Below are 27,530 nucleotides of genomic sequence, written 5' to 3'. Positions count from 1 at the left end.
TCTTTGTTCTTGCCAGACAGGCTCCATTTTTACAGGCTTCCCAATCTCTTTTTTAAGTGTATGCCATAGCCTGGCTTTGTTTTAGCAGACAGCCCTTCACAAGTGCTGAAGGGTTTTATCTAACTCCCGTCCCGTTAAAAAGGGATATTTCTACAAGGGATTTTAAAAATGAAATGCCGGCAGACTCCCAGTATTTCTTGTTTTCCCTAGGGCAGAAGACGGAGATGGCATTATTTTGGGCACAGCCTTCATCAGCCTTTCCCAGATCTCTTGCGCAGGAGCTGAAACAAAAAGTAAGAACTTTCCCACCCTCTTTAAGACTTGTGGACTTCAACTCCCAGAATCCCCCACCCAATATGGTTGGCTGGGGAATTCTGAGAGTTGAAGCCCACAAGTCTTAAGGTTGCCACCTTTGGAGACCCCTGCCCTTGAGGATGCTTCAGAAGCTGCAACAAGGGCAGAACCTCAAGGTCATAGGTCTCCAACAGAAGCCCGGATGCCGTCCGTTGCATTACGACATCGTTGCACAATTACATCATTTGCTTGGATGGGATTGTGATGTCCATGATGTCATTTGCCTCCCATGAACTTGACAATATTATTTGTAGAGCCAGACATTGCTTGAAAGCTCCATCTTGTCTCCACTAGTCACCCACTGGACCACTTTCAACACGTTCCCGTTTGGTTTTAAAGCAGGGGTAGTCAACCTTGGCTCTTTTATGACTCGTGGACTTCAACTCCCAGAATTCCTGAGCCAGCTAAGCTGGCTCAGGAATTCTGGGAATTGAAGTCCACGAGTCATAAAAGAGCCAAGGTTGACTACCCCTGCTTTAAAGTCCCTAATCCGGTGCTGAGTTCTTTCCCTGAGGTGGCAGCTGTTTCCATCCAAGCTCACCCAATCCTTAACTTTTGGAGGCAGTCCCTAGTGGTGGTATTAGCAGAGTGTGTGGCATCTTATCCCACCCGTTCACATCTAGATGCATCATGGGACCATTTCAGTCGCAAACGTCCATGACCCAGGACCCATAACCCTCCAGATACCTGGATTCAGTTCTCTGAAGTGTCAGCAACGAACTGTTGTAAATTCAGGACTACTTGTATTGTTACCCCTCTGTTCTTCTCATTCCTTTCTGACATGTTTTCTACTTTGCATTAAAAAAATCTCTAGACCGATCACTTCAGTGGGATTTGGGAACTGGACTGAGGCTTCCGGGAAATAAGCCAAGAGAACCCCTGAATTCATCAGCCAGCGTACAAATCCATTTTTCTCTTAAACTCTTTGTTTCCAGAAGAGACCTCAGGCTTCTTACCTTGCTTTGGTCCCAGCTTTCTCACCTTCTATGGAAGCCAAAAGGAATTTCTGAATCCAGCTGAATCTCCTGAGAAACGCAGGATTCAGGCGGTAAATTTGACCCATTAACCAAGCAAAGTCTTATGAGCGGAGGTCTAAAGTGGATTGTCCATTTGTCCTGCAAGACACAGTAGCTGGAAAGCTAATCAGACTTATAGGATTATGGCACATACATAGGTCAGCCTTGCCTGTTTGTCCTTAGGTTTAGGGCTATCCGTTTACTGCATGGGTGGGGAACGATGGCCCTTGTATGACTTCTGGACTTCAACTGGCTCAGGAATATCCTGGGAGTTGAAGTCCACAAGACATAAAGGGGCCATCGTTCTCCACCCCTGATTTAGTGGATAGACCCTCTGCAGCACAGACCTGAAATTTAGGCACCTTGTTTTGACAGTTAAGGGTTTTAAGGAGCAAAATAGGTGGTGGAGATACATAAGCTCCATTGTCAAGGCAACAAGAGGTGAAACATTTTTTAAGTCTAAGTCAGATAGCATTTGGAAGCAGCTCAGGCAGACACTTCTATGATTCCCTGCAGTATAAGTAGGGGAAAGAATTCCAGCACAATTAGACTTGCAAGATCTCAATAAAAGTAACTTTAACCTTTCTGTGAAGTTGATGTCTTGGTCTGATCTCTTATGTTTCAGGCTTTCCTAATCGTGCAGTCAGGAATTAAAATTATTGTTGTTGTTGTTGTTGTTTTTAAAAAAATCATATTCTCAGGATTACAGGCCAGCATCCAATGTTATAAATGTTATGACTTCCAAGCCCCATCCTTCCATTGAATCAACTCATGTTGAGTTGAGACCATATTACTTGATTGCATGGCCAAGACTAAACTTCCACACATTTATCAACCTGCACAAGATAAGACCCACCCAATTCAAGAAAGTATGAAAAGATTCTTGGCAATTTTTTTTAATGCTTCTCTTTTCTTCTGACAATTGCAATCTGCTATTTATTCCACGGACACAATCTCTCCACATATTTTTTCCAGGAAGAAGGGACCACATATCGTGGAAGAGTTCTTATGGAGTTGCGGACTATCAGGGAACCCATCCCGGTTCAGAAAATTGATGACATCCCTGAAGAAACTGTTAAAAAGATGCAGGTAACCTGGCAGTGAAGTGGATCCGCAATGATTTTGCAAGAAAATATCTCCTAGAACTGAAATATGCTGTGGACTTTCTCCAAAGTCATTTTGCAAACCTTATTTTAAAAATGTTTATGAACTTCCTGCAAATTGCTCTTTGTGATATTTTTGAGATGCCTTGATCATTGGATGGGTGGAAGGTGTTGCTATTGGTTACCTGTATTTCCATCCCTCTACTACAGCCTTCATAGTTACCCATAGTTCCCAAACAGAAAAAGCCCTAATGAGAACTAAAGAAAGTATAAAAAGTGTAGAAAGCCATACAGCCTCCAGAAACCCACACAATGACAAACATGCTATTCTTACACCCCTTTCAGTTGATTCTTTAGTAAAAATGTATTACTCTTTATTCAAAATTGAGTTCTATGCTCTATTCTACTTAGGCTATTGGCTTAATAGTTGCTGAACACATTTAAGAGTTTTAGTAGTATATTTTTGAATTTCCCTGAAACATTTCTGTCGTAGGTGGGCAGTACTGATCTTTAAATCATTGAAATTAACAAACACATTAAGGTGAAAATGGGCAAAACATAACATTACAAAAAAAACATCTTTTTTTCCTATGAATTTGCTGGATTGCTAGAGTTTCATTGTTGAAACTCTAGCAACTGAGCTTTAATCAATTAATCCGCTTTAATCTGAATGAATGAAAATAGTTCAGTCTAACTTATAAACCCAATAAATAAAGTAAGAGGTTGGAAGTGGCAAATTATGTGGGATGATCTGGGCTAACTTACACTTTTCTTGCATAACCCATGACCGTTCTTTCTTTTCTCAGTACTTCTTGCCCCAGTTCCGGTATGGTCTGTGTGTGGTCTTTTACTCTGCCACCATGTTGGCTGATATCACAGAACAGATCCAGTTTGAGGTCAGCCTGGGGAACTACGGGAACAAATTTGACGAGACCTGCAAACCGTTTGCGTCCACTACTCAGTACTGCCATGCTGTCTATGATGGTAAGCAAGGGCAGAAGGAAAAGTGTCTGGAGGAAAACCAAAGTCTCCATGCCAGATCTGCCATCACACCACTTCAGCCAAACCTTGCTTTGATGGCATCCTGCCATAAAGAAGGAGAGGGGGGATGGGAGGGGATATAGGGAGGGGGATGAGAAGAACCAGAACTGCCAACCAGAGTCAACGGTTGAGCAATCCCAAGGACACAAGCAGGGGAATGGAATGTAAACAACCACCAAAGAGGCACCAAAATGTGGAACTGTTACCAAAATGCCTAATTTGAATATCATTGGACATTAGCAAGATGACCAGGGGGAGGATAGTCCAGGAGAAAGGAAAAACGCTGGGGTTATGTGGGAATATTCAGATCTGTCTTTGCTTACACTGTAACCACTTGCCTCTAGTAAAAATATACTTTTTGCTAGAAATGGAGGCAAGGATCTTTCTTTCCCATGGAGTCAAGTTGGGACAGGCCCAACACTCCAATACTAAATAAAGATCAATGACCTCATTTGATCCTCAGCAGCCCCACTGTGAGCTCCGTGCAAAACCAGATTGCTTCTGTTGCAGGTAATTTCTACTATTACCTACCTTGGTATGACACTAAACCCATGGTGACCATCACCTCATTCTGGGAGGATGTTAGCTACCGCGTTGCCTGCACAAACACCCTCCAGTTCATTCATGAGAGGCTGGTAAGACAATCTACCAGTTCTTCTTTGAATCCAGGCTTGTTCACAGGGAGGGGGTGGTGGTCAAAAAAGTCAAAATGGCAGTGCCTTTCCTTTTTTAAAACTTGTGCTGTGTTTCAACCGTATGGCAACTGCCATTTTGACACCTCCTTGAAACCCAGGGATTGCTTCTAACTCTAAAGGCTGGAAGCAGGCAGATCTTTGGGAAATTTCCTGCATTTCTGCCTCCCGTATAGCCAGAGATCACTTCACTTGAAGAGACACGGGTGACAAGAATTGATGTGTGCTTCTTTCCCAACAGAAAAAGAATCTGGATACTCTTAAAACCATCCGCCTGCCCCATGACCCATTGATGGGTGCTGTTTGGAAGAAGCTGCAGAAAGAATTGGTGGAAGACTGCAAGTAAGCTTTTGTGAACAGAAGAGGATATTCTAACAGAAATGTGTCTTCTGGGGAGGACACATCTACTAGAGCAGGGGTCTTCAAACTTGGCCCTTTTATGACTTGTGGACTTCAACTCCCAGAATTCCTCAGCCAGGCACGCGTTGGAAGACCCCTGATTTATAGTTTGGCATGTTGCTTTAATCCAATCAGGTATGGTTTATTCAACAAATCCTGAGAGACCTAATGAATAATAATAATGCAGGCACATTTCTTAGCCTAGAACTAACCTGGATTTCATGCAAATGTGACCCAGAGAGAAGAGTCAGGGAAAGAAGTAGCCAAGAGGAAAAGGTGATCCATTGGTGAAAGAGGGCTGGTGGAGAACATCATCTTAAACAGCCTCAAATTTGGAAATGCATTATCTCTCTGTACCTACCTAGTTCTAGGGCAGGGGTAGGCAACCTCGGCTCAGGAATTCTGGGAGTTGAAGCCCACGAGTCATAAAAGAGCCAAGGTTGCCTACCCCTGTCCTAGGGCATTGATCTCCTGAGCCTCCATCTTTATGTACTCTTCTTCCCCCTTCCATCTTCAGGAAGCCATTACCAGCCTTGGACATCCAGAAAGCTGTGACTGTCCTTGATAAACAGCTGTGGAAACTCCGTGTTCGGGTCCTCCAACAAATCAGCAAGGCTGCAGAGAAAACCAGCTGGAAAACTCCCTTGCAGAAACTCATCCCTAAAGTTGAGGGTTGGCTGAATCAGATTGCCTCAATTGCAACTGAGGTACTCCTTGTGGTAGCTTCTACAGGGTGGAGGACGGAGGGGGCTGGACTGTCAGGAGGATGGGCTCTGCCCCATGAAGATGCCGTCTTTCATTCCAAAATGCCTTTCTCCAATGTGTCTTCTCCATCAGCGGATCCTAGATGTGTCCAGAACTCAAGTGAAAGTTGGAGTCGAGGATCAGACCGTGCAAATTCACCCAACTCTATATAATCTAAAATTAATCTCTTGATTAATTTTGAAGGAACATTAGGCACCAAGGATCAAACCATTCTGAATTTCAGCGTTACAAGAGCAAGGCCAGGATTTCTGGAGGATTTGAACGTTGTTTCTGAAAGTTGGCTATAAAAATAGAGCAGCCTTCCCCAATCCACTCATGTTTCATTTTATCCCAAAGGTGCTTTTTTTTTCCCACAAGGCAACTGGACTTTCTTGTTTTTCTTTGAAGATGTTTCGCTTCTTAGTTTTTGAAGAGCTGAAGAAGCTTCTTGGATGAGAAGCAAAACGTCTTCAAAGAAAAACAAGAAAGTCCAGTTGCCTCGTGAAAAAAAAAAAGCATTCTTAGGACAACCAGGACCTGGATGACGGAGAATCTCCACAGACCTGTTTCCTTTTAGCATTCCAGAATACAGCAGGATGATAAAGAAACGCATCACGGAGACTAGGAAGTGACGGCTGCCTCTCTTTCCTTCTGCCCTTTCCAGACTCAAATAAGTATCCCAGATGTGGTGATCTGGATGCTGTGGGATGACCGGCGTGTGGCCTACACCCGCGTGAAGTCTCAGTCGATCATGTTCTCCAAAGACGGCCCTTACGCCAAAGGCAGGCTGTGTGGCAAAACACACACCCTCTTCCTAAAGGTAACAAGAGGCGTTTTGCTTTTGGTCATTCTTGCTCCAATCAACTCAGGAATGGACGCCTTTGGGTTTTTCTGGTTCTCCCCAGACATTTTGCAAGCCTCTCCCTATTTCCTAGAATTGCGGAACCACAGAGATGGAAGGGTTCTTAGAGGTCTTCTAGTCCCAGCGCCTGCTCAGTACAGGATCTGCTAGGCAGCATCTCTCACAGAGGATCACAGACTTTGTGGAAAAGTCTGTAGAGGAGGAGGAGGAGGAGGAGGAGGAGGAGGAGGAGGAGGAGGAGAGGGGGAAGAAAAGGAGGAGGAGGAAGAGGAGGAGGAGGAGGAGGAGGAGGAGAAGAAGAAGAAGAAGAAGAAGAAGAAGAAGAAGAAGAAGAAGAAGAAGAAGAAGAAGAAGAAGAAGAAGAAGAAGAAGAAGAAGAAGAAGAAGAAGAAGAAGAAGCCACACACCCCCAGTGTGCCATGACAACCACAGCCACGCCCCCATGCTCCCCCTAATGGCACCACAATGCTGATGTGGCCCTGGCACTTTGTGATAAATAAGTGGGTTTTGGGTTGTGGTTTGGGCACTTGGCCTCTAAAAGGTTCACCCTACACAGGCATAAGGTTTTCCTTCTCCTCCGCCCACCTCCCAGGATATGCAAAGCAAAACAAATTACAGCCCCATCCCGGCTGTGCTCCGGGTTCGAATGTGGATGGGGCGGATGGCCGACTGCGCGGACTTCATGAGGTGCTGTGAAGGGAGGATCGCCGTCTACGCGGAAACGGTGAGATGAGGCAGGAGAGTTCGGGGCGGGGGGGGGGGGAGAAATCCAGGATGCTCTTAGTTGGTAGGAACTGAATTCAAATCTCTGGTTAGCTACCAAGGTCACTGAATGCAATGCAGAATGCAGAACAGCAGAGTTGGAAGCAGAAAGAGGGATAATTGCGGAAATAATTCTTTAAAAAGTTAGTCCACAGCTTCTCTAGTAGGTAGTGTTGAAGTGGAACAGTTTACGGGTAGTCCTCGACTTAACGACCACAGTGACATTTCCATTGCTAAGCAAAGAGGTCGTTAAGTGAGTTTTGCCCCGTTTTACGACCTTTCTTGCCACAGTTGCTAAGTGAACCATTGCAGTTGTTAAGTTAGTAAGTGAAGCTGCCTTCCCCCATTGACTTTGCTTATCGGAAGCTGGCTGGGAAGGTTCTAAATGGCAGTCACATGACCCTGGGACAATGCAACCGTCATATATATGAGTCAGTTGCCAAGCAACAGAATTTTGTAACTCTAAGGATGCTGCAACGATCGTAAGTGTGAAAATCGGTCATAAGTCGCTTTCTTCAATGCCATTGTAGCTTTGAACGGTTACAAAACGAGGACTACCTGTGTGCTCCTCAGCGCCCTCTTGTGGCTAATGTTGGAATGAAATCAAAAAAGTGGCTTGGTCTACCTACCAGAATCTTCGCCGTTGTCTTACAATTTTCCTTATCTCCCAAAATTAAGGTGGAGACAAAACCCAGAGATGTACATATCTATAATTTTACTTGGAGTAAGTTTTGTTTCTTTACTTATTTTTTTAAAACTAATATAGCCACTTAACGTATCCGTAGTAATCCTAGGTAACCCACAACCACTTTCTGTAAAGCCAAAAAAATAAATACAGGTATTCCTCAAACGTATGACCACTTGTTTAGCCACTAGTCAAGGTTAGAACGGAGCTGAAAAAAAGTGACTTACGAGCAGTCCTCACCCTTATGACCCTCTCACCCTTATGACCCTCTCAGTGATTGCAATTTGGGTGCTTGGCAACTGACATGTATTTATGATGGTCGCAGCATCCCAGGGTCACGTGATCACTATTTGCAGCCTTCCCAGCCAACGTCTAACATCACAGCCCCACAAAATCTCACCAGCTTTATATTTGTTGGGCTCATTTTCACCCTAGGTAAGAGGATGAGGGCCCTCCAAATCTTGGGGGGAGAGGGAAGGCAGCCATGGGGAAGGCGGGCCTCCCGGGTCCTGCCCTATGGCAATATCCTACGGGGAGGAACCCAGAGGTGGGAAAGAACAAGCTAGAAAGCATGCCAGCACTGGCCCATGGATGAGGATTTGTGTTCTGATGTTTTCAGTACGAAAACCAAAAGAAAACACACGGAATATGGGGAGTCATGGATCTTATGCCGCACCCCAACTTTTCAGATGTGACTGGACAGGTCAGCCTCCCCAAAGACAAGTTCCAACTACCCACAGGTTGGCAATGGGGCGGCGAGTGGGCTGTGGAACCCCAAAGGAGGTGAGCTGATGTATTTAGTAATTATGTATTTTTTTTGTCTTTCACACACACACACACACAAACACACACACACACACACACACACAAATGTCTTTGGTTCACAAGGTCTCAAAACCTGTCCACCATAAAACCCAAAATGTGGAGGATGGGTGAAGAAATGCTCAATAAATGACAAACCATCAAAGTAATGGTGTGCAGAACAAGCCTTGCAGGATGTCTCAAATAGTAGGACAACAGATGGAAATGATGGCCCAAAAGTGGGCATTTTGAGGAGACATCAACAAAGCTGGGCTATAATCTGGAAGGTCAAGATGCCAGCTAATGGATGGAGCTTTGATTGCATACCTGTGGACAGGATCTTAATTGTTGAATAGAACGGAAGTCAGCCTTTTACCATTTCTTTACTAAGTTGAGAATAGAATAGAATAACAGAGTTGGAAGGGACCTTGGAGGTCTTCAGGCCTAGAGAATAAGGCAATCCCCCCCTTCCTTGTGACAGCCCCTCAAGTACTGGAAGACAGCTATCATATCCCCACTAAAATAAGAGAAACAAGGATTTGTCCATTCCAACTGTCAGAGCAGTCCGGAAGCAGATGTCAAAAAAATCAGGATGACAGTCCTTTTAATGCGCATGGCACATGGTACACACTTAAAAAGTGGGTGGGCTTCCATTGCATGGTCATAAGTGCTTTCTTGATGTTTTTGACCACCTCTCAGGATGTCACATCTCCTGTAGATAGAATCATAGGGCTGGAAGAAACCTTTAAGTCTTCTAATCCAACCCACTGCCCAAGGCAGGAGACCTCATTGCATCCTGGACAAATAGCTGTCCAGTTTTTTCTTGACGTCCTTCAGTGATGGAGCACCCACCAATCCAGGAGGCAAGCTCTTCCACTGATAGCAGCACAAACCTTCTGTTGAAACTATGCTTCTGACTAGGCTCTTGTTGGACAAAGAGACCAATTATTCTGAAGTGATGCAAGAAGTTTACGAGAACCAGAGTCGACAACCTGGCCGTCGATGGAAACCAGCCAGGATCCCTTACAGCAATGCGGTGAGTGGCTCAGGTTGAAACTTATTGTTGAAGGGAAAGTCTTCATCATGGTTCAGTCCAAGCTGGGAATAAACAACATGGTGACTGCTTTAGGAAGAAAGTTGCAGTTTATTGAAGAGGAGAATCAGACAGAAAGATGGCTCTGGAAGAAAAGAGAGAGAGAGCCCATGTAGGGAGTGGGTTTCTATACCTTCTTGAGCCTTTTGTTTGGAGTTGTTCCTGTGGCATGAACCTGAGTCTGAGTGTGCCCTTTAGTATCTTAACTGCTATACCACTTTTTCCCCAACATGGTTTGGAAACTCAACTGTGAAGAAGTTCCTAGTTCTTTAAAAGTTTTCCCAAATGCTAGAGGCCAGTTTGCATACCTTGGTCTGGTATTACAGACTTCTGGGCTGTTGCATTTCAAATACATGTTTGGAACTTCCTTCCTCCCATTTTCTACTCTGTGTTGTCCCCTGCCATTCTCAGAGCGGTGCCCCTACTCCCCGGAAAGAAGACATCTTGTGTCCTCCTGGATGGATCTTTGTGGAAGAGTGGAAAGTGGAGGTGAACCGAGCCGTGGACGATGCTGGCAAGTGTTTGGCTGCAGCTAGATAGATATTTCTTTGGGAAATGCAACAAGATATTTAATTGAGGCAGTTTTAAGCTGAAAGAAAAGTACTGAGGGGAAGGGCAGACATTAGGTAGATAAATGACTGGTGATCCTGACAGTTCCAAGTGGGTCCGTAACGGGCAGCGTTGGAAGGGAAGCGTTGCAGCCGTTGCTCCATCGTTTGCCTACGGGCCTAATGGCACCTCTTTCCTCCCCAGGGTGGGAGTATGGAATTGCCATCCCACCGGCTGAGTTTCCTCACTCCTGGAATGCAGCTGAGAAGACCTACCACACGCACCGGAGGCGACGCTGGTTGAGGAAGCGTTTTCGGAACCTCGGCAGGGAGACCCGGGAAAATCAGATGGTCGCCTTTCTCCAGCTGGTACTGAATCTTAACTGGGGAGTGGTTGTCAGACAGAAAGTCACTGGTGGATGAAGAGGGAACTTTGGAAACCAGGACATTTTACCAGGCCCATGGAGGGTGGACGGAGTTGAGGGCAGGCTGACCCCGAGTGCTGGTAAGGAGACTGCCCTGGAAACCCTGAACGAGATGGTAGTCTTAGCATGAAGCTCATCTTATCAAGGAGATGCTCCATTACGTCGTCTTCATCATAATTTATTAAATTTTATTTTTATTATTATTTTACTCATATCCCACCTTTATTATATTTACAAATAACTCACGGCAGTGAACATATCCAACAAATCTTCTTCCTTTTTTTCCCCACAACAAAAAAGGGGAGGTAAATTGGACTGAGAGACAAGGACTAGCCCAAAGTCACCTGGTTGGCTTTCAAGGCTAAGTCAGGACTAGAACCCAGAGTCTCCTGGTGGTTGGCCCAAAGTCAGTCAGCTGGCTTTCCTAACTTGAACTCATGATGTTCCACTTTCTGGCCTGGTGCCTTAAAACCACCAGACCAAAGTATCTGCCCAACTCTTGATGATTCTGGGCACTTGCGTGGGTTAGTTCCCATTTGGTGTAGTGGCGAAGGTGCTGGTCTAGAAAGCAGGAGATGGTGAGTTCGAATCCCACCTTAGACATGAGAGCCTGCTGGATGACTTTGGGCCAGTCTCTTTCTCTCAGCCCAACCCACCTCACAGGGTTGCTGTTCTGGGGAAAAGAGGGAGGAGGAAAGAGTATTAGGAATGTTCCCCACCTTATTTCTGAAACAAATAATAGTAAAAATGGGATGTCAAGAATAAATAAATAAATTGCGACTCTGATCATTGGCCACGCTACTGTCATAACCTCTCTGGGTTACCCACTTGAGCAGGGCTTAACTCTGGCTAAAATAAGACTTCCTAATCAGTGACTCTCTCTCTGTGGTTCCTGCAGCACTCAGACGTTAAAGCGAAACAGGATGTCTGGGAATATGCTCCACTCTACGGCTGGAGATTCCACCTCCAGAGGCAGCCAGATGACGTTTTTCGGCGACGCTGTTGGCGCAGGAAGCTTGCTCCTGTGGCACCCAGCTTGGTGGCACCCATTTTCTACTTGGAAGGCTCCTTGGTAAGGCTCCACACCCATTTGCACTACTTGGGTGACCCTGAGGACACAGATAAACCTCCAAATGGCCTCAACGACTCTTTAAAAGAATGCAAATGACCAGCTGTCTGCAAGGAGTATAAATCCTTCCACTCCCCACCAGAGCTGAAGAAGCTTCTTGGATGAGAAGCAAAACGTCTTCAAAGAAAAACAAGGAAGTCCAGTGGCCTCTTGAAAAAGCACCTTGGGTTAGCCCTTGGCATTACCTTTTGGGAGGTTCTTAAACCATAAATCCCCCAAGAGTAGTAGCACTGGGGTATTCCTTGCCCAGAATTATGAATATCTCCTTTATTTCAGGGAGTGGAGGTTGGTGGCCAACAGAAAAAGAAAAAACCTGAAGCAGGAAGGAAAGATGAAAAAGAGGAGATTGAATTAGAACCAACTGCTTCACAAGGTCTCTTGAAGATGAATACTCCTCTTCTCTTCTGCGTCTTCAAGAGTGAGTTCGCAGAACTACCTTTCTCCAGTTGAGGTCCTTCAGATGGAGTTGGCTTTCACACATTAGAAGACCCAACCAGTAATGTTAGGGAAGATTGGCTTATATAAGGACAGCCACGAAGGGTGTCCAACCTATCCTTTTGAAAACCATCCATCTTAGTGCTGGCTGCAAATTTGATGAGTTCCTCTTCTATTCCTTCATTTAAATCATTTATGAAGAAATCAAAGAGTACTGGGCCTAAAACAGAGCCTTGGGGTACCCCTTTGCTTACTTCCCTCCATGTAGATGCAGTTCTATGGAAGACTACAAGTTGAGTGGGGTTAGTCAGCCAGTTACGAATCCCTCATATGGTGATGCTGTCTATCCCACATTTTTCCAAGAAGTAGGCTGTGAAGTTCTACTTTGTCAAATGTCTTACTGAAATCCAAGTATACCCTTAGTGTGAACCTAAAAATTCTAAGATTCCCAAAGGGCATTCTGAGAACTGATAAAGTATCATCTTGGGAAGCTATGCTAAAGAAGCCAGAAGAAAAATTGAACTCATAAAAAAAAAATCTTCTTCTTTTTAGGTCCAGTGTATTTCCAGCTGCGCTGCTACATGTACCAAGCTAGGGACCTCCTGGGAAGCATCGTGAAAGGGACTGCAGGTGAGCATCGTAAACGAGATGCCTCCTAAACACCCAGCCAAGATAAAATTAGTTCACCCTTCCCTCATCATGTCTGTCTACCGTGAACATCCCTGTTCATTTACTCAGATGCACACAAAGGCACAAGTGTTGTTTTTCCTTTGAAGTTGGGAGGAGTTGATGGCTTTTCTGATCTAGATTCCTCCCCATAGGCTGGGGTTAAGTCAATTTGACTTAATGCAGCTTTTCTGTGTATCTCCATATTTCCTGTGGAAACCACAGTCCTTTCCATGGGGAATGATCTAGACCAGAACAAGGAACAGAAAGGGGATTAAATTTAGTGCAATGTGGCTATCCGAATCTAAATGGTTGGACAGTCTTGAACCCTATATAAGACTAAAGGTCCTAGAATCATAAACTTGGAAGGTTGAATGTCCAACCCTCCATCTATGTTAAAGCCTTTTGTCCAATGGTTGTCCAGGGCAAAGGAGGAGGAAGATGTGTTGGATTTGTTTGCCACCTTGAGTTATTTGTAAAAAATAGGAAAGGCAGGATACAAATTAAATAATTTAGTGAAGTGAGGTTTTGTGTCTCTGACAGATCCTGTGGCTCATATCTCTTTCCTTCATATGAGCCACTGCACCCACATTATCAACGGCACGCTGAACCCTTGCTGGGACGAGACCCTCCTCTTTGAAGACGTTTTGATTTATGGAGAACCTCAAGGGACTGCGCAGGACCCCCCCATTGTGGCCGTGGAGATCTTTGACTATGATTCAAGCGTACGTATGCAGGACTTTTCACCGGCTCACAAGAACAGAAAGTGAGCATCAGAATAAGTCACAGCTAACTGACCCTATTAAGATTCAATTCTTGTCATTTTGGCATTTTGCTATTTTGGTTTACAATAATTTCCAGGAGATTCAAACATTATGTCGGCTTATTTCACCAGTTGTTCCACCTAGCCTGAGAGTATCAGAGTATGTACTGGACGATGAGACCCATGTAATTCAACCATCCTGTTTAAAATAAGTCAGAGTATAGATTTTATGCAGTGTTTGATTGTCTCTGAACTTGGAGGGATCATGATCATGTCTGGTCTGAAGCCTAACATTGGTGGGATACCTTATCCATCCAATTTAGATGAAGAAAGGCTGACTTTTTTTCAACACATTTTTAACTTAGTGCTAATCAATATTCAGATTTTTGTAGACCTTCTACTCACCCCTTTGCTTTTAAACTCCAAAGGACTAATGATTCCAGGACTCAACCCCCAAACCACTCTTCCCTCCCTTTCTCCATCAAAATGACCATAATTATGAACCTCCCCACAAGAGAGACACCACATTACAGAATACAGAAGATAGAATACAAAATAATAGAGTTGGAATGGATCTTGGAGATCTTCTAGTCCAATCCCTTCTCAAGCAGGAGACCTTATATTATTCCAGACAAATGGCTAAAAATCTCTAATTAACAATCTTCAGTGCTGGAGCGCCCACAACTTCTAGAGGCAAGTCGTTTCACCGATTGATTGTTCTCACTGACAGGCAATTCCTCCTTAGTTCTAGGCTGGATCTCTCCTTGATTAGTTTCCAGTCCATACAAAGAACATCTAACTCTATACAGAACATCTAACTCTACACAGAACATCTAACTCTACACAGAACATCTAACTCTACACAGAACATCTAACTCTACACAGAACATTTAACTCTACACAGAACATCTAACTCTACACAGAACATCTAACTCTACACAGAACATTTAACTCTACACAGAATATCTAACTCTACACAGAATATCCCCAAAATGTCTTCTGCATCTGGGTGGTTGTTTTATTATCGTACCCAACACTCAGATGCATCTTTTTTGCTCTCGGTTACATTGTTCACACACCTATCCGCTTTGCATCACTTCTTTCTGATAGGCCAGATCCAATGATTTTATGGGAAGATGCACCTGTATTCCATCTGTGTGCTTGGACCTCAACTTACGAATGATACCCCGTCTCCAGAAGTATTCTATCACCAAAAACGAAGAGGAGAGTGGTTATCTCATGGCTGCTTTTGAGCTTCTCTTGGACAGGAAGGTAAAACACAAACGAACAAAAAAGTCACATTCCAGGTTTTTGAGGACCCCGGAGGAACTCTCAGAAGTACATAGCACCACATTGTCAAAGGGAACAATGGATTGATCCTTTTTCTCAACAAACCTTGGCATTTTTGTAAAAGGAGGAAGGGGAAGTGATCATGAAACTGAGTGATCTTTTCCAAGTCAAACGGTGCGAAAATGGCTTGAAATATTTAGAAGTATAAAGCAAAAGGTTGATTCTGTAATTATTTTTTCTATCCTACTGCAATGAAAAAAGACGCTACTATGTTTTTTTTCTTACTGCTTTCTGCACTGCTCTTTTTCTCTCTTTAATTTTCTTAATTGTATTTTATCTTATGGTAAACTTTAATAAAAATTTGGAAAAAAGATTCTGCCAGGGTTGTATGCCTGCATCTGAAAGCCAGTAACTTTGCTTGCAATTACTGCTCAGCATGGTGTTGTAGGAGAAGAGCCGGCAGAGAAGACTCAGCCTAGAATTGTTACATGTCCACAAATGAATCAGAATAGAGCTGAAAGAGACCTTGGAGGTCTTCTAGTCCAGCCCCCTATTTAAGAAGGAGACCCTATACCATTTCAGACAACTGGCTGTCCAGTCCTTAAAAACCTCCAGTGATGGAGCATCCACAGCCTCTGAAGGCAAGCTGTTCCACTGGTTAATTGTTCTCATTGATAGGACGTTTCTCTAGCACTTTCATCTGAAATCCATGGTGCCCACTTCAAAAAGTTCTCCCTTTTCTTCTTCCAGGACGGATCCATGGGGAAACTTCCACCTCCGACTTGGAAAGATGGTGTTTATACAATCCCCAAAGGAATCCGGCCCATCTTGCGGTTGATGGCTGTGGAGGTGAGCTTGTGAACCTGTTCAGATGGCTCCAGACATCTTGGTTGGCAAGAAATGTCTCCACAGGTATCATGGGAATGGAAGAATCCAGCTCCATCCTATGAATCTCTCTTTCTGGTCAAGCCCCATTGTGAGTGACAGGCTTCACCTATGAAGGAAGCTTTAAAACAATTGAACAGGACAAAGCGAGCAACAAGAATGATCTTCCCCTACGGGCTCCTCACCAAGCACATATATTTTGTGGGCTATAATAGGGTCTTTTCCTGTTGCTGAACTGAATTCCTCTCCACCCATTCTTCAAATAGCAGCATAAAATTCTGTTAGCCCCTTTTCTGACCAATAGATTTTATTAAAAGTTAAGACCAACTGGGGTGGGGGGGAATCAATGGAAGATTCAGCTGACTCTTTTGCCAATCTCCCCCATAGATTCTTGCCTGGGGTCTTCGAGACATGAAGAATTACAATCTGATGGTTGTCAACAATCCTAGCCTCATCATAGAGTGCGGAGGAGAGTCTATTCAGACGACAACCATCAGGAACTTCCAAGAGTACCCAAATTTTTCAATTAACATCTATCTCATGAAAGTGGTGAGTTACATAAGCAAAGTTTAAGAAACTGAGGGAGGAGTAGAATGCAAGCAGTCCTTGGTTAACCGGTGCTTCTTCAGCACTTGTGACAGCACTGAATGCATGGTACTTACGACCGGTCCTCAAAATTCATGTGATTGCAATCCAGGCACTTGGCCACCAGCTCACACTTACAACAATTGCAGCATCCCATAGTCACATGATTGCTCTTTGCAACCTTCTCTGCTGATTTCCCACAAATAAAGTCACTCCTGCCACTTTTTTTCTCAAGAAAAAAGTGACCCTACAGAGCACAAAATCCCAGGGTTCTTGTCCTCCATAGCAGACTCACACCACAGCATTCCCTCCCCAGCTGCACACACACATGCACAGTGCTGCAGCACCCCCAGCTCGGCCCACATACCCTCCCATGGCATCACAGCGACTCGTCCCCAGCCCACATGCAGTTCCGTGGGATGACAGGACTGTGTACCCAGCCCACCTTCACTCAACACAGCATAACTTCGCCTCACTCTGTAGATCTCACCTTCCCTGCGAGTCCCCTGGGATTTTCAAGTTCCTACCAGCTTCCTCATTGACTTTGTGGGAAACCAGCAGGAAGTCACAAGATGCCGGCGTGTGAGGTTCTCGCTTAAGAACCCATAATTTTATTTATTTTATTTTATATTTTTTATTCATATACCACCTTTGTTGTTTTTTATCAATAACCCAAGGGGGTGAACTTATCAACACTCCTCCTCCTATTTTCCACCTAACATCCCTGTGAGGTAAGTTGGGCTGAGAAGGAGGGTCTTGCCCAAAATCAAGGGGATACTGTTGGTATTGCCGTCATTAAATGATATAATTATATGACATTGTGCCTGACCACTGCATCCAGTCCCCATTTCTGTTGTTAAACAAAGACTACCTTTAGGGCCTTCTCGGTGGGAGCCCCCACCCTCTGGAACGAACTACCCCCAGAGATCCGGGTGATCCCGGATCTCCCCTCCTTCCGCCGCGCCCTAAAGACATGGCTCTTCCAACAAGCGGGATTGGCCTAGGGAATTTTAGTGGGGGTTTTTAAGAGAAATTTTAATTATATAGGCCATAGCAAATATTTCTTTTTAATTCGGTTTTAAATTAGGTATTTATTGTAACATTGGTTTTATAAGGCTGTCAGCCGCCCTGAGTCCGGTAAGGAGAAGGGCGGGATATAAATCGAATAAATAAATAAATAAATAAATATAACTTATATAAATTCAATAAATAAATAAATAAATAAATGAACTGAGTAATCTCAGAGGGATCACCCCCTTTGTTGACTCTCTTGAAAAAGTTACTTTTTCCATCTTTGCTTTCTTCAGTACCTGCCTGTTGATGAAGATTATTCCCCTCCCATTGAGCTGAAGGTGATTGATCACCGAGATTTTGGATATAAGCCAGTGGTGGGACAAGCAACAGTCAGATCTCTGAGTCAATATTACTGCAATCCGTTGGAAGAAAGCAAAGTCCACAACCTACCGCCCCGAGGTATAATTGCTAAATGTCTTAATAAGTCAGTTATCAATACGTTATTCATCAAACAGGAAAATAGGATAGCACAAAATAGATTCTTTTCATTTTTTTAACTTGACCACCAGTCTCTTGCAAACCAAAGCAAGATCCCCAGCCTCCTATTTATTTCCAATAATGTTTCTCTTCCATGATGTTTCCTGAGAAAAGGTTGTCAAAATCAATAAAGGAGAACATTTGTAGCTCAAGGTTGAAATGAGGGGTCTTGGTGCTCTCTGGATTTAGTTATCTTCATTACCCAAACTAGGTAACGTCATTATTTATTTATTTATTTATTTATTNGACGGCACCCTGAGGAGACCCACTCTGTGGGAGCGTACCGGTCTATGGGAGGGAATCTGTGGCAGAAGGCGGTCTCGGAGGTAGCCGAGTTAGCACAGTCAGCTCAGATTTTGGGGGCTTGTAGTCTACCTGCAACTAAGGTGAGGAGAAGCCAGTTGAGGTCACTGGAAGTTTCACAAAAACCCTTCTGAACTTTCTGAAGGACATGAAGTGATCACTCATTGAACCATACCACCTTAAGAGGGTGAATTCTGTTCCTGCTCAAACATTTATGAATTTTCTCAATGTATTTTTTCCTCCTAACAGTCACTAAAAAGATGAAGACTAAAAAGGTAAGTATTCCTATTGTTTGGTGTCACAATCAACATTTTGTTTCTTTTCTTCTTTGTGATGGGACTTGTGGTTTAGCACTTTAAGATGTATGAATTTCAACTCCCAGAATTTCCCAGCCGCCATGCTAAGAATACACTGATCTGATGTATTATTGTGCCTATTGTATTGTAGTGTGTTGTAGTACCCACTAAAACATCTTGGTTAAAGTGGTATGTAGGTACCATAAATAGAGAGGGAGGATCCTCCTTTTGTAGGAAGTGTATTGGATTAGTAGTAAAGTATTTGCTCCCTGGAGATTCAGATTGTCTTCACCAACCATAACTTCACCATCACCACTCAGGTTTTTAATCTCAGAATTCTCTAGAAGTAGAAAGTATAGCATGATGACTAATCCGTTGATGGAATTTTCTGAAGAGATTAACAGAATAACAAATTCTAGCAATAACTAATAATTAAGATTAATTCTGCTGCTTCTTACAGAGACTGAGCAGCTTTAAATTATGGTCATGGAGGAAATCAAAAGAAAAGAAGGTAAGTCAGGGTGAAGATCTAGCACCAGTTTAGTGCTGGCTGTTAGTTGACTGAGGCATGAGCAACAGATCAGCTCATCAGGAATTCAATGTATGGTCCTGAGTCTTCAAGCCTGACAGTTGGTCCCTGAAGATATTAAGAAATGAGGTCAACGCAAGGAAATCTTTTGGTTGGAGAGAGCAAGCCCAAAGATAAGCAAAGATCATTCCATTTGGAAAACATGGAGAGGGCCACGCTCAAGCTTCTTTCTTTATTTTTTGACAGATAGATGAAGAGGAGGAGGAAGAAGAAGAAGAAGAAATTGATTGGTGGAGCAAGTACTATGCAACAATGGGAGATTTATCAAAGAGTGGGCATTACCTGGAAAAGGGCTATGATAGCATAAAGGTGTGCTTTTAAGAGAAATATCATAGGAATACAGGGCAGGCAACAATTGTCACAAGAAACACCGGCTCTATATCCAATGAAAATGAATATTGTAAGCCATCGTTTGCAATCAGAGGCAATGCTGGCTGAGGAATTCAGGGACGTTTTTCAAAATACTTTCAGTTATTAAACTCAAGTAGGAATATTCTCATACAGACAAAACATCATGCAGCGTGGTAAATATACTCACTTACAATATGGGTTATGAGGAGGCCTAAATGCTCACCAATTTTGCAAATCAATAAATGTGTAAAATATTTGGACCATTTGTGGTTAGTTAGTACAGTAATGGAAGAATGCTCAGACTAGAGAATAAAAATTGTGCAAACATATACAGAGAAAGTAAAGTAAAAATCAACTGATTTTTTAAAATAATCTACTGAATACTTACATCCACAATATTGTAGGCGTCATACAAACAGATGTATTACATCTACAATATTGTAGATTTAATAATAATTACATCTACATTACATTTACAATATTGTAGAATAATAATTACAATAGTATAAGGATACATAGAGAATAAAGATCATGCAAACATACATAGAGAAAATAAAGAATATTTCAACTGAATTTTTTTTTCTAATAATTTGCTCCCAGATCTATAACTGTGAGCTGGAAGAAGTTCCCGAATTCCACGGTTTCCAGGATTTCTGTCAGACTTTTCAACTGTACCGAGGAAAAGTCCAAGATGATGACCCTGTTGTGGGGGGAGAATTTAAGGTGAAAACAAGACCCCAATCCCCCTCTCTGGCAAATCGCCTGAGGAAATTCACCCAGGAAATCTGGATTTCTATCCTTCCTGTTCTCTCTAAATTAGTCACTTCTCAATTTAAATCTTTATTATGTCATAGACCAGCATGTAGAATACAGAAATCACATTAATTAAATTAAATGCAAAAGAAAGGAAATGAATATATACAATGCTTTTTTTCTTTAAAAAAAAGGTGCCGGAACTCACACACATCATACAACCCGCCTTGCCTACCCTACAAGGTTCCATCCAAAAAAGGTGCTGGAACTCCGTTCTGGGCGTTCTATGAGAAAAAAAGCCCTGAATATATATAAAAATATTCTAAAATATCTAAGAGGACTTAGAATCAAACCTACAGCATAAAGTGGGGGCTCCTGCGCAGATTTGGCTGTAGACAGAGAGATGGAGTCAAGTTGGTCTGATAATAGCATTTTAATATAAAACAAATCAGAACGACAGGCTATTTAATGAAAAGTGGAAATAATAAACTCCTGACATGCTCCTGTATAGTGGGGACAAAAGAGTATAACGTGTTCCAATGAAAGGGCTTTTCATTTTTATGTTGATGTGTACAGATCTCCCAATTCTTTAATAACCTGTGGAAAACCAAATTGCAGCATCGTTGAGTCAGGGGAAACAATATCATTTGCTCATTTGCTCAAAATCACGGAATTTGTCTCAGGGAAAGAAATGCAGAAGTGGTTCTCCTGGAAGCCTCCACTGACCACCGCCTTGTTCTACAGGGCCTTTTCCGGATCTATCCTTTGCCAGAGGACCCCAGAATTCTGCCTCCACCACGTCAGTTCCAGGAGCTTCCTGCCAATGTCTCCCAGGACTGTCTGGTTCGCGTTTATATTATCCGAGCTTTTAATCTCCAGCCAAAAGACCTCAATGGATTGGTAATAATCTTTTCTTCATTGTTTTGCTGCAGTCATAAAAAATCCTCTTCCAGGGGCCAGTTGGTAGAGTTATTCAAGGTAAAGTTTGGAGCAGCAAATACAAACATTGACAACAACTGTCCATTAACTTCTATTTCATGTGCCTTGACTGGTGAACCTTGCAACTTCGATTTTGAACTGGCACCCGCTGATGAATCTGCTAAAGTTCAGCAGGTTTGGCTGACAAGAGTTCCAAATCAAAGCGGGATGAAGGAGAGTAGGCAGGCAGAGTCTAAAAGCTCTGACTCTCAGATTCCGCCTAGCTACTCTCCTTCATCCCACTTTGATTTGGAACTCTGATAAGCCAAACTTGTTGAAATTTAGGGAGAAACCTGTCTCTATTCTGTAAGTGTGTGTGTTTGTGAGCCTCATTTAAGAAAGAGAACAAAACCACCCCTTTGTGTCTTGTGTGTACTGGGCTGGGGACAGAACACGGAGAAGAGAATATAGAGATTTTTCTCTGCACCCCTTTACAGTGTGACCCCTACATCAAGATCAAGCTAGGAAAAGAAAGAATGGATGACCGAGAAGAGTATATACCCAACACCCTGGATCCTGTGTTTGGAAGGTCAGTCTAGCAAATTGGTTCTGGAAAACTGTCTTTTGGGTCAAATTGCTTTGTTGCTGCTGACCAGCATTCAAGTCACATGTTTAAACATAGTTTGGGACTGCAGAATACACTGAATACTACTCTTACATATGGAGCAGATTACCATGCTCGTCTCAAACGTGGTTAACTAATTTGTGGCAATAGATAGATGATGATAGATGATAGAGCAGACATGTCAAACAACAAGGCCCGCGGGCCGGATTCAGCCCATGAAGTGGTTTCATGTGGCCCGCGAAGCCATCCTGGAAACAGTGAGGGAACTGCCCAGGCCAGCCAGGAGCCAATATACAATTTCATGGTGGCCACCTATGCTGGAACACATTCAGTCTTAGCTCCACAAGGCCGTCCTGGAAACAGCGAGGGACCGGCTCCTGCCACATCAGCCCTGCCACCTAGGCGCACGCTGGGGAGGTGTCACCTTTCATGAGGAATGAAAAAATGCACCATCGCCTGGATGTGGCCAGCAAATGGCCCTTGCCTACTTCACATATCCGGCTTGGTGAGCTCTGGGGGAGGGGATGCTGTGAGCAGCATGAGAGTCAATGTTATTTGCACAATGCACCCAGCCCCCAACCTGCCTGGTTTTGGCAGGCAGCGGGGCACTCTCCTCACAGTGCCAAGAGGCTGGGCTGGGCGGTGCAAAGCTGGCAAGCTTCTGGAACCCACCAAGCAGGATATGTGAAATAGGCGAGAACCATCTGCTGGCCACTTCCACGCGATGATGCGTTTCTTCATTCCTCATGAAAGGTGACACCTCCCCGCCATTTCCTGAGAGCTAGCTTCCCTTCTATCTTACCGATTTGCTAATCCCTAATAAAGTTTACACTAGAGCAGGGGCATCAAACTCGCAACGTCATGTGACGTGTCGCAACATAGTGTACTTTTTTTCCATTGCCGGCAATTAGGTGGGTGCAGTTTTATTATGATGCATCCGGCCCCCGGGCTGGCAGTTTGACACCCCTTCATTAGAGAATGCAATGTCTCTGGTGCTTTGCCTTGTTGGGTTTGTTAGCCAGAATTTAATGTCTTCTTTTTTTCTGTGATGTCTCAAGAACATATGAACTTACATGCACCATCCCATTAGAAAAGGACCTGAAGATCTCCTTATTTGATTTTGATCTATTTTCACCTGATGACCCAATTGGGGACACCACCATAGACCTGGAGGACCGACTCATGTCTCATTATGGGGCCAACTGTGGGCTGCCACAGACTTACTGTGTGTAAGTACTAAGGCTATGTGTGAGTAATCCCATCTTTCTCATCATAGTAGCTTCCAGATGTTTGGGGAGTCATCTCCCAGAAATTCCCAAGAATATCTTCTCAACTTTAGAAGTTCAGGTTGCTTTCATCTACCACATGCAGGAACTGGAAATGTCTAGTCTCACAAACAGAAGGACTAGGGAAGACATGATGGCAGTATTCCAATATTTGAGGGGTTGTCACAGAGATGAGGGGGTCAACCTATTCTCCAAAACACCTGAGGGCAAGACAAGAAGTAACAGATAGAAACCTAACAAAGAAAGATCCAAACTAGAAATAAGGAGGAATTTCCTGACAGTGAGAACAATTAACCAGTGGAACATCTTTCTTCCAGAAGTTGTGGGTGCTCCATCACTGGAGGTTTTTAAAGAAGAGATTGCATAGCCATTTGTCTAGAATGGAACAGGGCCTCCTTCTTAAGGTCCCTTCTAACTCTGTTATTCTGTCCTAAAGTGATACCTTCAAGAAAAAGCACAGTATTTCTGAAAATGTTCTCTTGTTTAACCTCTTCTCTCTCTCGCAGGGCTGGCCCCACACAGTGGAGAGATCAGCTTCTTCCAAGTGAACTCTTGGAAAATCACACTCAGGCCAAAAACCTGCCTCAGACCGAGATAAGTGAAGATGGAAGCAAAGCCATTTTCATGGGTAGAACTTATCTGCTCTCTGACTTTGGTGAGTTTCCAGGAAATTTTTAGTACTGTATGGTTTGGGGCAGTGTTTCTCATCCTTGGCAGCTTTGCATGGACTTCAACTCCCAGAATTCCCACTGCTAGCTGGGGAATTCTGGGAGTTGAAATTCACATAGCTGAAACGAGGTATTTCCTTGTGGTCACCAAAAGTGAGCTTGATTGAAGGTGTCGTTACCTTGGAAGTGGAGGTTGGCAGCTCAGGGCAAATTCAGAGACTCCTTGAACTGTTGCAAAGCCAGGTAAGAAAGCTATGGAGATGCCTGTAGAAAGTCAAGTAACAGAAGTTGCTACCTCGCAATCTGTCTGGAAACCTGGTTAAGGGTTTCCCTAGCTATCACCCTTCTCCTGGCCAAAAGGAAAGGCAAAGGAAAGGGAATGAACCAAATTTTGGAACTCCTTGCTTTCACTCATTCTCAGTGTAGATTCTTCCTCTTATCCCCACTTTTAAAACTATAACAATGAATATCTTGCCTACTCAAAGCCTTGGGTTCAATTTGATGGGATTCCATCTGATGTTTCCTCCTTTCAGAGACCAAATTGCCTTCGCATGGATATCTGGGACCTGCCAAAGAGCGTATGGCCCTCCACCTTCTCCGGACGTGTGGATTGGTCTCTGAACACATAGAAACTCGCACTCTGTACGACTCAGCTCTACCTGGAATTGATCAAGTAACCCTTAATCTCACATTCAGATTTTCACACTATGCTTGTTAGCTGATAGAAAGAAGAATCAGACAGTCCAGGGAGGGGGGACAATACTGTAAGTTTCAGAGGTTGGGAAGGTTGGGAGGTTAGAGCACCCAAGGGTTTACCGGACACATTTATTTATCTTCTACAACAGCTCCACAACTTCACAATTTGGTGGTCTCCATATGGATTACAAATGCAAATTTTCCAAGTTTTCTGGAAATGGGTTCTTGATCTTAATCACCAGGGGGTGGAGGGGAACATAGAAAGATTAAGCGTATACTTTGAGTGGGAAACCTTCGGATCAAGCTTCGCTTCATCTGTAACTGCTTGGCTTTAGTAAATCTGTATACCTTCAGTCCGACACCATTTTGTTTCAGTTCTCTTGCATTTATTTATTTCAATCCATTTGCTTCCTTTCTGCCAACAGAAAGCTGTGAATTAAACCCATAAAAGACCCCAGTGTTTCTCTTTTGTGAATATTTTAAACCTGAGTTGTACAGTACATTTAAATTCAGTTGGACAAGCCAATGGGATAGCTACATTTTTAAAAAAATCCTCAAGGGCAAAAGATGATGTGATGTGCTTAGATGACTATTTCATCCATTTCATCTATTATTTGAGTTTTTTATGCCATTTGATTTTCAGACAATAAGGAAAGATATACATATTTTATTGAATAAATGAATGAATGAATGAATGAATGAATGAATGAATGAATGAATGAATGAATGGCAGAAAGTCACAAAGCTTTTTAAGATGTAATAAATTAAATCAGATACCTGTGGAGTTTTCTCTCCTTTGTGGACATAGGCAAGGAGCACTGTCAAAAAAAAAAGTGAAGATGGTGACCACAGCTGCTTGGTTGAAGCCCTCCCCCCTCTTTCTTACATGCATTGCATGCACAATGCATGCAAAAGGAGTGGAATTCCAGATCCAGTCTGCCACCTTGAGTTTTCTGAGTCCTCCTATGGACATCCCTGACAAGGAAGAGGAGGAATTCCTGCTCAGCAAATCTGTCATTATAAATATTGTCCTATAAATCCTGTGCCTCTCTCCTATCCAGGGTAAACTGCAAATGTGGGTGGACATCTTCCCACTTTACTTGGGTGACCCAGGACCTCCTTTTGACATCATCCCACGAAAGACCAGAAAGTAGGTGCTGCCAATTTGTGTAAAGTTGGTTTTCCTAAGACTAAACGTCAGGCTGCCACCTCAGGCTTGCTTGTGCTTCGCTGATATGTGGCCTAAAGAGGAAGGGGCTGGACTAGGAACAGAAAAACCCGCATACTAGTTCTTTCTTGGCCACAAAAGCTCGCTGAGGGACTCTGGATCAATTACTCTGTCAAGAGCCAGAGTTTGTTTATTATTTAGCATATGGCAAATTCTGAAGTCTTCTCATAATGATGTGTTGTAAGCCAGGAGACCACAAGGACTTTCTGGCTGCCAATTAGCCAATTCTATGTTGTTGCTCAGAGGATGCCCAAGCGTAGCCTCCTCTTTCTGGAAGCTTCTTCCTTGTCCTCCAAGAAGCAAAGTGAGGTAGCGGCAACCTTGTTGAACTAGGAATGGGAAGGTCCAGGTTCAAGTTCACTCTCTACCAAAAGGAAAGTATAAGGTCCTGCCTCAGCTAGTTCTCCCAAGAAAGCAGAACTCTTGAAACTGGCATTGTTTCAAAAGGAACTTTTATTGAGAGATAGTGAAAGCAGAACGGCAAGGCAAGATCTGAATAGTCCCGTGCAAAAACATTACATTAAACCCCTCTCTTCAAAACTCCTCCCAGATGCCCAAATGCCCAGTCCATCTCCATTTCCAGCCAATCCAAAGGTGTGAAGTTGTTATGGGAACTGGAGGCTGAGAGAGAGAGAGATATAAAGTGCTTTTCCCAGGCATTGCATCCTCTGCTCCCCGGAGTAGAGATAAGGCAGATGGCCCCAGGCTCATCCCTCCCCATTTCACACCCAAAATGAACAAAGTGAAAGAAACACATCACAGACAGCTCAAAGATTCCCCCCTCCCAACAGAAGGGCAACGTCCCGACAGGGATCTGGGGGGGCTGACAGAAAGTTGTATTTTCTCTTCTTTCTAGATACGAACTACGCTGCATAATTTGGAACACCAAAGACGTAGATCTTGAAGATACCAATATTTTTGGAGACAAGATGAGCGACATCTACGTGAAAGGGTATGAGATAAGCAATGTTGGTGGGGAATTGCAGTCCCAAACAATTGCATTTTTTATAAGGAATCCATTTCCACCATTCTTAATAGTATGGGGTTGAGGTTTTTTTTCCTCCAATGAAAGAAAGCGGTTCCACAATATTCAAAAGTAGTAACATAAATACAACTAGAGGTCATCAGTCCCAAAGTTGGCTGGTTTTCTTCTGAAACCAAAAGTAACATAACTCTTCCCATCTCTTCAGCATATGAGCAGGAAGAGGAGATACAGAAAAAGTTCATGGAGATCCCTCACTCTGGCCCTGTCTTTTATCCAATCCTATCTTTCCTTTGGCTAAGGCCAGTCTAAAGAAAAGAAGAAACAGGGGTGACATGATAGCAGTGTTCCAGTATCTGAGGGGCTGCCACAGAGAAGAGGGGGTCACATTATTCACCAACGCACCAGAGGGCAGGACAAGAAACAATGTTTGGAAACTGAACAAAGAGAGAAGCAACCTGGAATTAAGGAGAAACTTCCTATCAGTGAAGACAATTAACCAGTGGAACAGCTTGCCTCCAGAAATTGTGGGCGCGCCATCAATGGAGATTTTTAAGAAGAGGATAGACAGTCACTTGTCTGAGATGGTATAGGTTCTCCTACTTGAGCAGGGGGCTGGACTAGAAGACCTCCAAGTTTCCTTCCAGCTGTATTCTATTCTAAGGCCTCAGTCCTGCTTGTTCTCTTCTTTGCATCCCCTGACAGCCGCTCCTGAATTCCTACTTCTGCTCCTCTTTCCTTGTTCATCCCGTAACCCAAAACCATAAACTCTTCTGTGAGAAATGGAGAATCAAAGCAGCCATTGACTGGAGCTTCATTTCCACCACCATCCAGTTCCTTCATGCATTTCCACACAACCTACAGGCCTATCAGAGAGTCAATGGACATTGCCACTTTCATTTCTGTCTACGCCTGTTGGCCAAAACTCCAATCCAATTGCATAATGCACCATTCACAACATCTGTCCACACACTTGAGTTGACTAAAAATATTTCTGTCCCTCTCC

General features: G+C 43.5%; 1 protein-coding gene across 1 annotated transcript in view; it reads left to right on the top strand.

Annotated features, from left to right (window-relative positions):
- LOC107287965 (myoferlin-like) overlaps positions 1–27,530 on the top strand; it is a 44,677-nt gene that overhangs the window by 13,112 nt on the left and 4,035 nt on the right. The window contains exons 13-42 of the mRNA XM_029284249.1: positions 211–293; positions 1,290–1,402; positions 2,346–2,459; positions 3,280–3,457; positions 4,025–4,149; positions 4,448–4,548; positions 5,123–5,312; positions 6,014–6,169; positions 6,804–6,935; positions 8,278–8,441; positions 9,381–9,495; positions 9,964–10,066; positions 10,306–10,469; positions 11,424–11,597; positions 11,931–12,072; positions 12,642–12,719; positions 13,299–13,480; positions 15,559–15,657; positions 16,081–16,242; positions 17,586–17,751; positions 18,382–18,407; positions 19,222–19,326; positions 19,969–20,091; positions 20,866–21,021; positions 21,537–21,628; positions 22,723–22,893; positions 23,457–23,605; positions 24,152–24,291; positions 25,376–25,464; positions 26,399–26,510. Coding sequence (XP_029140082.1) covers positions 211–293; positions 1,290–1,402; positions 2,346–2,459; positions 3,280–3,457; positions 4,025–4,149; positions 4,448–4,548; positions 5,123–5,312; positions 6,014–6,169; positions 6,804–6,935; positions 8,278–8,441; positions 9,381–9,495; positions 9,964–10,066; positions 10,306–10,469; positions 11,424–11,597; positions 11,931–12,072; positions 12,642–12,719; positions 13,299–13,480; positions 15,559–15,657; positions 16,081–16,242; positions 17,586–17,751; positions 18,382–18,407; positions 19,222–19,326; positions 19,969–20,091; positions 20,866–21,021; positions 21,537–21,628; positions 22,723–22,893; positions 23,457–23,605; positions 24,152–24,291; positions 25,376–25,464; positions 26,399–26,510 — 3,904 coding nt within the window. The remainder of the gene's footprint in view (positions 1–210; positions 294–1,289; positions 1,403–2,345; positions 2,460–3,279; positions 3,458–4,024; positions 4,150–4,447; positions 4,549–5,122; positions 5,313–6,013; positions 6,170–6,803; positions 6,936–8,277; positions 8,442–9,380; positions 9,496–9,963; positions 10,067–10,305; positions 10,470–11,423; positions 11,598–11,930; positions 12,073–12,641; positions 12,720–13,298; positions 13,481–15,558; positions 15,658–16,080; positions 16,243–17,585; positions 17,752–18,381; positions 18,408–19,221; positions 19,327–19,968; positions 20,092–20,865; positions 21,022–21,536; positions 21,629–22,722; positions 22,894–23,456; positions 23,606–24,151; positions 24,292–25,375; positions 25,465–26,398; positions 26,511–27,530) is intronic.

Source organism: Protobothrops mucrosquamatus, unplaced genomic scaffold (assembly GCF_001527695.2).
Source record: "Protobothrops mucrosquamatus isolate PMUCROS unplaced genomic scaffold, P.Mucros_1.0 scaffold462, whole genome shotgun sequence".
NCBI classification, from domain to species: domain Eukaryota; kingdom Metazoa; phylum Chordata; class Lepidosauria; order Squamata; family Viperidae; genus Protobothrops; species Protobothrops mucrosquamatus.
The sequence above is the reverse complement of the archived record's forward strand: the minus strand, read 5'-3'. Positions and strand labels throughout refer to the sequence as shown.